The sequence below is a fragment of the Cariama cristata genome, unplaced genomic scaffold, assembly GCF_000690535.1.
Source record: "Cariama cristata isolate BGI_N322 unplaced genomic scaffold, ASM69053v1 scaffold8806, whole genome shotgun sequence".
Taxonomy (NCBI): Eukaryota; Metazoa; Chordata; class Aves; order Cariamiformes; family Cariamidae; genus Cariama; species Cariama cristata.
Genome location: NW_009623758.1, coordinates 1 through 9806, shown reverse-complemented (window position 1 = coordinate 9806; position 9806 = coordinate 1). Strand labels below are relative to the sequence as shown.

General features: G+C 35.5%; 1 protein-coding gene across 2 annotated transcripts; it reads right to left on the bottom strand.

Moving 5' to 3' along the window:
* Positions 1–2505: 2505 nt before the first annotated feature.
* On the bottom strand, positions 2506–9712 carry GAL (galanin/GMAP prepropeptide). Of its 2 annotated transcripts, XM_009702881.1 has the most exons (6): positions 9627–9712; positions 8887–8941; positions 7831–7902; positions 7341–7427; positions 4011–4088; positions 2506–2633 (listed from the first exon to the last, which is right to left on the bottom strand). In XM_009702881.1, the coding sequence occupies exons 1-6, from the start codon at positions 9705–9707 to the stop codon at positions 2581–2583; spliced, it is 426 nt and encodes a 141-aa protein (XP_009701183.1). In that variant the 5' UTR covers positions 9708–9712; the 3' UTR covers positions 2506–2580. The 2 variants fall into 2 exon arrangements, with proteins under 2 accessions (XP_009701183.1, XP_009701184.1); XM_009702882.1 differs by lacking the exon at positions 7831–7902.
* Positions 9713–9806: the final 94 nt, after the last annotated feature.

Genomic DNA, 9806 nt, shown 5'->3' with positions numbered 1-9806 from the left:
CTGTCATTATGCGTATGCAGAATTAGGGTTGTTTTTTTCCTCTGTATATATTACTTTGCATGCATCAGCATTTAATTTCATCTGCCATTTTATTGTCCAGTCATTCAGCGTCCTGCGAGCTCTCTGTTCGTTGTCAGAGTTACATTTGCATGCTGGGTAATTTCATATCACCGGCAAACTTCACAACAAAGTTTTACTCAATTTTTTTAAGACTTTGGCTTTTGTCTTTAGTGTAGATATATGTTTGACCTAATCCTACACAAAAGTGGGATACACTGTATGCAAATGAGCAAATAAGTGAAATTAGGAGGAAATGGTTAGGAATTTTTTTTTTTTTCTGCTGAAACTTGTCACTTTTTATTGTCTCTTCCCCCTGTTGAAACTGCTTTCAAATTGTGGTTTAAATGCTGTCTTTTATCAGGTGTTTGTCCGAGAGGCTGATACATGGACATGTCGTTCCAGATATTTGCAGAATTTAGGTCTGAGAGGTAGCAATATAAGACATGCTTGAAATAAGAATGTTAATAAAATAATAAAGTTACTAAAATTGATCCAGAAGAATTCCCCTTTATTGCTTTTTGCCCCTTTCTTTTTGCAAAGATAAGAGTTGTAGAGGGTGAAGAAACTGTCTGAAAATTTTACCTCTCTTTGTATTTTGGAATATTACCAGTATGTGTTTGAATGCAGTAATTATTAAGTGAAAGTATGTGATTCGATTGCAATGATCCTTTGTGTTTTTTATAATATATGCATATAGCAGTGCAGCACAATGAGTAAGAACTTGTGGGCCTTTCTGCTTAGGCAATGATGTAAATCTTCCAAGGAACTTAATTCTATGAGTTTTCCAGTATTTCAAATAACCTCAAATCTCAGAATTTCAAATAAACATTCTAATGAGGCCATTCCAACTTTAATGAACTGACAGTATGCTAATTTAAGTAATAACTGTTTAATTTTAAACTCAATTTCTTATCCTATTTCAAAGGAAAAGAAATTCAATGCTAAGATTATGTTCTTTTTATTTGATCATAGATTCAGCTGCTTTGCCTTACAAAGATGGGGTTTTATTGAGTTCTGCAAGTGGATACTGGTTCTTAGCAGTCAATGAATCAAAGTCATGGAAGTCAATGAAAAGAATGCCTCATGATTTTAGTGAGCTCTGCTTTAAGTCTATAATGGGAAATGTGGCCATTACTAGTGAAAATGAGAGTTTGGAGTTACTGAACTATATTAACGTACAGAAGTTAAATTTCACTCTATTCTTTCCTCACATTTTTGGAAGCCCATAAATTTACCAAATAATGTTCGACTAGCAGCATGCATACTAGCAATGTATGCCGCCTTATTACTCTCTCAGAAAAAATAAAACAGTAAAATATTGTCTAAAGGGCTTGCTCAGAAGCTCATTGGATCTAATAAAAAGTGTACTTTGTATACTTTGGAAAGTGAACATCAGACATTAGATCAGAGGCTGAGTGACTATCAGAGGAAGAGCACAGGCTGATTGACAAGGTGAGATAACCTTGTGGATTCAAATTAGACACCAGTGGCTTGGCATCTAGAATGTATTCTGCTACGTCAAAAGTGAAAAACGGATCATGTTCTGCAAAATTTCTGTCAGTTTGAGCACATGAGCATTTTGAAAGGGTGAGATTTCATTGCACTATGGAGAGTGAAAGTCACCCAAAAGCGAAAAACCTTTCTAAGATTCTGTATCCTCTCAAACCTTTCCTCATTCTTCAGATGACATTTATTGTGTACAAGCCTATCATTCTGATCCCAGTACATCAAAGCTCTTTCATAGGGATTAAGCACGTATCCAAGTGCTTTGCTAGACTCAGACTAAAGCATCTCATAAAACCAAATATTTTTTTAATCTGAGAGTGGAGAGGAGAGTTTCTTCGTTAAAGAATACAGATCCAGTATTCTTGATGACAAGAATTCTACACATGGGATTTGTGTAAACTTATTACACATATGGAACAGTTAAATTTCTATTGTGTGAAGGTATGCTTCAGTCAATGGGCTGGTATGAAATTTAAAATGAATGTGAGTTTTCATGTCTACGAAAATCTGAACAGGAAGTAAGGCTGCCATAAAGTCCAGAAGTACAAACAGATCCATGACCTGAAAAGACTCTGTATGGCAGCAGTTTGAAGTCAGTCTTCTTTTCCTTGGTTAGCTAAAGTACCCAATAGGTAGTATTTATGTTTTATTTTACTGTAATTTTGCAGAGTATAGATGTAGTGTCATCTTACAGTTTAACCTGGCCTTTGTGTATCATGTATTGTGTCATAGTATGTATTTAATTTTAAAATGAAACAATGTAGTTGCACTTTATTTTTATTTTACCATTTACCTACAGAAAAATTTTACCAAGGCAAAATTTTACACTATAACATCACAGGAGAGGAGAAAAAAAAGGCAAACCAAAAACCCCAAACAAACCCAGAGGGCAGAATGCTGTTTACCATTTATCGGATTAATGCAAACAATACTTCGCATCTTCAGCTCATTTGGATCTTTTGTTTAGAAGTCAATCTAAATCTACACTACAACAAAATAAAAATGCATTCTTCTTCAAGACAGGTTTGTTTCCTCTGGTGAAGGTAGTTTGTCAAGTGCTCCCACAGCTGCAAAAAGGAAAAAAAAAAAAAAAAAAAAAGAGTAACACATATGTAAGTATGCATATTAATCTTAGCAATTAAATAATAAAATCCAGTTTCAGTAGTATACCTTTTTATATTTTTCTTCTCTCAACTATAAGAGGCAAACCCTTGAAAGTTTCATATTTTAATGTATAAACTATTGTTGGGTATTTTCAAATGTTAATAATACCTTCCTGCTATAATTTCACCTTTTTAGAAGCAGCAGTGCCAGAACAACAATGAAATTACATCAAATTTATTATGTCAGTTGATATTGCTGGATCCCAGCATCTCAAAGGTTTTAATATTATAGAATCATCGAATCATTATGGTTGGAAGAGACCTCAAAGATCATCAAGTCCAACCATATTATAAAATTATGGCTGCCACACTACAGCCTGCTCTATATGGGAAGCCTTTAAAGCTGGAGGGGAGGGACCAATTCTTCAAGAGAAAGAGCTGAGGGACACTTTTAGTTATCACCAAGATACTTCTTAGCAGTTGAAATACTCACTTTATGTTGCAGATCAAAATGTATGTCTAATCTGAATAACCATTCCCTGAATCTGAATCCCATGAGTGGGAGTTTTCCCCCTCCAACCAACGGAACACATCTAAACCAATAGATTTAATGTAATGAAGTTTCATTTGAGGAAAAATGTTAAAGAATCTCTACCATAATAAAGTATGTTCTGCACCTCCTAAATCTACAGTTCTGATTTTGTGTACGAGTTTGTACTAGGTCTTGCCAATAAATATTGTTAAGGGATAATATAACATTCCGTGTCTTTTGAAACCTGGGAATACAAGAACTCTCTCAGCAATTTTATCATGTGACTTTATTGTAGAATACATGTGGAAAGGGAGATGTATTTCTTTTGTCACTAACAAGTGTTTCAGAATTTCAACCAACTGTTCTGGGCATTAAACTGAGGTTTTATTTAACTTGTTATTGAATTGATTTATGCTAACTCCCATGTAATCAGACTGTATTTAGTTTGTTTTCAACTCTTCTAAAAAGCTAGGTCTATACAATTTCAGCAGTAGCTGTTATTAATTTCACAGTGCCCAGAGCAATCAATAGGTGTTAGAACCCTGCTATTTTGGATATTCATTGACCTTCAGTTTGGCAAGACTAGCTGTACTCTAAGTCAGGCCTGTTCCTAAATGCAATAAAATTGACAATTTTATCGTCAATTGTCATAAAACTGAGCAATCGACCATTCCCCCCCCCCGCCAGAGATGTCGTTCAAAGTCTTGCACACTGAAACCTGTACCAGACTTGTATGTTCAAGGATAGTCCCATCTTCTCAGTGAATTTCAAGCCAGAAAGCGTGAAAGATTAAAGAGGTATTCACTAACCTTTAAGATGCAAGTAAGACAAAAATTCAATTATTGTGCGCAGAATGTTTTCATCAGCCAGTGGTCTTCCAAGATTCCCTATAAAACAAGTTGGTGGTTACTTAATGTTAACATTGTATAAAGATCCATTCTATATGACATTGTGGCTAGGTTTATGAATACTCTGAAAAAAAAAGTGCTATCTGAAATTTCTTATTTCCTTAAAATCCTTAAGAGGAAACCTCATTTCATGGAAGAGTAAAGCCACTTTAAGGTGAGTAACTGCAGTTCTCAGAATCAAAATTGCCCAGCTTTGTATGCTATTGCTGCATAGGAGCTGCTTTGACACCTTGGTCTTTAAGGCTTTGTTGCGAAAGAGAGTTATCATCTGTTCTTAACTCTCTCCTTTGTGTCCACTAGCCTGAAGCTGAAGAGAAAGGTAAATTTAGCAAACAAATTCATCAGCTTTGCAAAACAATTAAAAGTTCTTCATGTAGTCTGACTTTGCTCCCAATAAGCCACTCAAGTGATATAGATGTGATTTATAGTCCAAAAGCTAGACTAAAAGCTCAGAAATGTATGTTTTTGCCTATGTATCTAATACAATAAACTCCTTTTTGATCTTGTGGAAGTAGGCCTTCTGGTGCTTTTTAAATGGCCCAATTTATCAAGCTTCCCAGGAGCTTGTTATGGCACTTCGGGAGGCTGAGAAGTACACTTTCTGTGATTATTAAAAAAAAAAAAAAAAAAAAAAAAGGGAGGGGAGGCATCTTGCTTTTTATCAACAGGATGGAGAATTGTTCCATATTAGAGAACAAATGGTAGATAATTTCCCTAAGATTTTTAGTTCTCTGCATACAGAACAGATGGGTATCAGTATCTGAGTGACAGTTCATTATTACATCACTGAAAATACTGTCCCTTGATGTTATCACAGGGGATGTGTTTCATCTCAGAAAATAGTCTGAAAGACTGACTTTGCAGCAGGTGAATGTTGGGGGAGTTCTTCCACGATGGAAAAGAAGATTTAGGCCTCTAGTGACCTACTGGTCAAGAGGCAGACTGAGCTCTGTAGCACAAATGAAAAATATTGGTGGGGAGTTGTAAGGGAAACAGAGGTTTCTGATACATATAGAGTCAGCATTTAAGAAATTTGCATCTAAAACTCTTGTCTTCCAGGTTTGAAGAGACACAAGGGTACTCTTACTACTTACATTAATAATACTTGTATAATTTGAAGTTTTCCTTAATTTAATTTTTATTCCCATCTAACCCGTTATGGATTTTTCTTATGATTAATCATTATAGTTGTAGTTTATTGACACAGATTTTGTTACCAATGTGATATTTATTGGATAAATATTTTTCTTTTGTGACTTGAGCATATTGTACACGTGTATTTCTATATACTCTGCTACTGACCTTAATTCTGTATAGCCAATTACTTGCAGACTCTAGTAAAGAAACACTTATGCTCTTCGAATTTAAAGATTTTCTTAATTATGCCCATCAATTTTTTCGTTCTGAACCTAGATTGCATTAGTTACAAGTTCTTCTAGGTTATCTGGAGAGCTTGTGAATTTTGCAGCATTCCTTCAAGGAGAGAAAGCAGTCCTTTGCATGAATTTTTACAGTAATACTGTCTATGTATATTGCCATTTTAAGATACTTTTGTAAATAATCAGCAGAATTTAACCAAAAAAAAAAATCCTTCACTTTCAATTAAAATAAGAATTCTGACTACCTTACCCAGTTTTTATATTCAAATCTCCTTTGGATAGGAACTCTATAATAAACCTCAGCTTCAAAGAAAACTTTTGGTGAGAGAAGAGCATCTAAACTGAGGTTCGTAATTTTCAGATAATTTTCAGGTCCCACCCAGACAAGTTTGGTTGGGTTTACTTGTAATTGTGGAGGTATAGCAGTGCCCGGCAAAAGAGTTCCATAACTCTTAAAGATCATATTCCTGGAAAGGAGCTGGTAGTGTATCCACAAATGGCAACATGTTGTAAACACAGATGACAAGTGCCCACCTTTCACACCTCTTCTGACTGGCAAAATATCGTTTTTACACCAGTATTTGAGGAAATAGGTTCTTTCTTTTATTTTTTTGATCCCTTTTTCTTAAAGACAAACCAACCAAAAAAGAAAAACCAAACAAAAAACCACCACCCACACAAACCCCCACTATGTAACTATGTACCGGAACTAAACTGGCAGTCATCCTGAGAATGCAACAATTAAGAAATGCATTAATCTTACTCTTCTATTTACAAAGTAATTATGTCCATGAAATGCTGGTAAAGCACATTTCCTTTTTTTAAATGAACTTATTTAGCATTAGCTACATTTGCATTGTGCTGGGTGGATTTAAAATAGCCTGCAAGAGCTCTGGGGCCAGGACTTTGTCTTCCCTCATTAGCGCAGCGGTGAATGCAGTAGTACTCCGATAAGTACTCCTTGCTTTGGTCGCAGTGAGGAACAGATCACTCTTTGACAGTCTAAGGATGATGAGATTCATCCCAGCTCACTTTAGATGTCTGCAGTAGATTTAGTTTCTCCTCACAATAAAGAAATAGCTTTTTCTAGAAGTTCCTACATCTTATCTTGAAGTAGGTGTTAATAAATCCTAAAAGTGCCAGCTTCTGTTCATAAGGGGAGTCTAGACATATATTGGCCCAGCTTTGGACGATGAATCCAGAACAAGGCTGCATCTTTTTCACTGCCATTTACTAATCTCTGATACATGCAACCTCAAAACAGTATGTTGACGTGACTTCAGTTTTGGCCAGGTTCTCAATCTTTTAATGAAGATAATCCATCTTGCTTAAATACAGCAAATATTGTGAGACTTAACATGAATCATTTTTAAATAGTGAAGACTCTTACAAAGTGCCATACATTTCTGAGGTCTAGTTTCTGCTCTGGAGTATCACAATAAAAAAGAAAAAACGTTGCCAGTTTCGATAGCTTCCCCTACTGAAAGATTCCTTAATGGGCTCAGTTCTTTGCTGAAAAAGATTAACTATTGAGTGTCCAGGGTAACATTTGAAATACTTATTTGAACACATGAAAAGAAAAAAATAGGTTTATTCAAAGTAATATGATCTGTTATACTTTAAAAGCTATGGTACTTTTCCCCAGGCACCAAGTTGTTTTAAACTATGACCATATACAAAGAACACACTGAATGGCCAAGTTTAATTTTTCTTCCTTTCATATGCTTATTAGGATTTTTGTTAAGGTACACAAGTAGCCTTGTATCTAGGCAGTTACTTAACTCAGTAACAGCAAATAAATTACTAAACATAATAACCAAATCAACAATCATGGCTTTCAGAATTTCATTACCTGCTTTAATATCCTCATCAGGCTGTATTTCACGTTTACCGGTGAAGCCATGTTTGTCATGAAGAGACCTGTGCTTATCTACTGCATCTGATAAACAAATTAAAAATCCGAGGAGTTAATTGACCTAACAACAACCTTTGCTACATTGCTTGCTTTACATGGATTTCAAAGAAGAGATCATGATGGGCACTTTTGATGTACAAAATGACAAAGAAGCAATTAATGTCTCACTAAATAAAATAACCTTTCCTCTAAATTAGTGCCTATGACTTATAGCATTTACAGACCCAGTCCTGTACTACGCACTTGCTGAAGCTATTACTAAATTCAGAGGAAGTTGTAAAGAAAAATGGAAGTTTGTACATTCAGGTATAATTTGGGAAGTTGCTTTTATTACTCTTTCCTCTATTTTTAGAAAACGCTGCTTATGAGTTTGCTTAAAGGAAAATTGCAGATAGTTTTTGAATGTTATTCATGTAAACTATCTTACATGCCCCTGGTGCCTCTTCTCTCCCCCTTGCAATGGGCATTTCCTGTATCAGTAAAAGCTGATCAATACGACCTGCAACAAAGGATGATTCCTATTACGAAGTCTTAGATAAATGGCACTTTGACAAGTACATTTCCCCACAGTATCTTTGCCAATTTGGTTAGATCTGCTCTGGGGCAAATACACTTCCAGACATTTACAGAATCAGTTAATATGTTTAAGATGCATTAATCTTTTTTTTTTTAACTAATCTTAAGGATACCTAAAAAGAATGGAGTCATAGTAAGCATCTGTAGTATTTCTCATGTGTCACTGAGACTGAAAATACAGAAACATTGGTAATAAGTGTTATTACATTAACAAGAAATAATGGTAAAAGGACAGATATTTGAGACAGCTTAGCACCGCACTTCACTTTTCTTATAATCTATGTTTGTGATTCTCCATCTCTGTAAACAAATGTGTTCCTGTATTTTAAATACCTTGTACATTAAATATTTTTCACATAGTGAACTGTTAATGTTTACAGTCACGAGTTTGCATGTTATTGTTTTAATTTGTTTTGCTTTAACTGACAAAAAAAAATAGTAGTATAACAAAGCCAAGTAGCAAAGCCATTTTCAAATAGATTTAAAGGTGAAATCTGAAATACATTGAGAAGTGTCAAAATGTCACATTTTGTCCTTCTTCCCTTGACATCTAAGATGCTCTAAGATTTTGTAACACTTCCAGGGGCAGAAGGAGAGTATTTATCATACAAAAATTACAGTTCAGAAGCACAAAGAGTGACCGGATGTGCTTCTGGATATAAAGCCTTGCAGCACAACTCTACTTTAGAAAAGACCAGTTATTGTCTAAAGACAACTCAATTGTATAACAGGCATGTAACAGATATCTAAACAAGCATTCTCCCAAATGATTTTCCTCAATCTTGCAGGTTTAGACAAAATTACTGTCTTCACCAGAAAAGTGAGTAGCACTCTACAGCAAACTGGTCTACCAGAAAAAAAATTTCTGCATTTTGAAATAATGCAAAAAAAAGAGGGCTTGACTTACGTGGCCCAAGTAGGTAACCAGCACTATTCAAAGTCCAGCCCCTTTTTTCTTTTGCCTTAAAGAAAAAAACACAAGTATGTTATTACATGAACTACATAGTGTTTTCTGAAGACAAAGCAAACAGCACGTAAATGCACATTCTCTTAGCAGAAAGTGTCTTCTGAAAGTTTGAAATCAAGAAATACTGTAAAAAATAAAAGTCAATAATATTGAAACAAATATTAAGGGTGAACTCTTGCCCCCTCTCCATCTAAGTCAGCAGTTTTACTATTGACACTCATGTGGTGTGAAGATTTCACCCCACGTAAGTGAAACTGCAACTCACACTTTTATGTGAAGCAGAAATTTTGACTTTATACTCCAAGTTTATATTACCACCTGATAATCGCCTTCAAACAGCAATGTTTTCTTTTAATTGTTTGGATTTACACGACAACCTCTTTATTCAAAAAGTCCATATGTACACCACCTTTTCCAAGTCAGATAGGACACCCATTCAATTTTGATCTATAAGTTAGACACTCTTTTCTTCTTCCCCCTTTAGTTACAAGGGAGCTAGTATTCAAAAGCCCCAAATTCCTAAGTAAAAACCTCTTTACTGCCCAAATTGAGTGCCGCATCTTGCCCAACCCCTATAGCTAAGTACAATGTGTATTATTGCAAGGTTTACTGTGACTCGCCAGCTGAGGCATGGATGCTACCCAAAGGATAGGACCTCCAGGAGTGAAATTAGTACTTACTGAGAAAACCAGTCCAAACGTTTCTGACAGGGCGGCACAGAGGATTAAAGACAGAAAGAGGAGACCAGCGCACCTCTGCATCTGGAAAGGAACAGCACTGCTATCAATGCTTCCAGTTACGGCTTTGCCTTCCAGGTAGGAAACACGCACACGCACCCCCCCAAGCACCCCCGCCGCGGG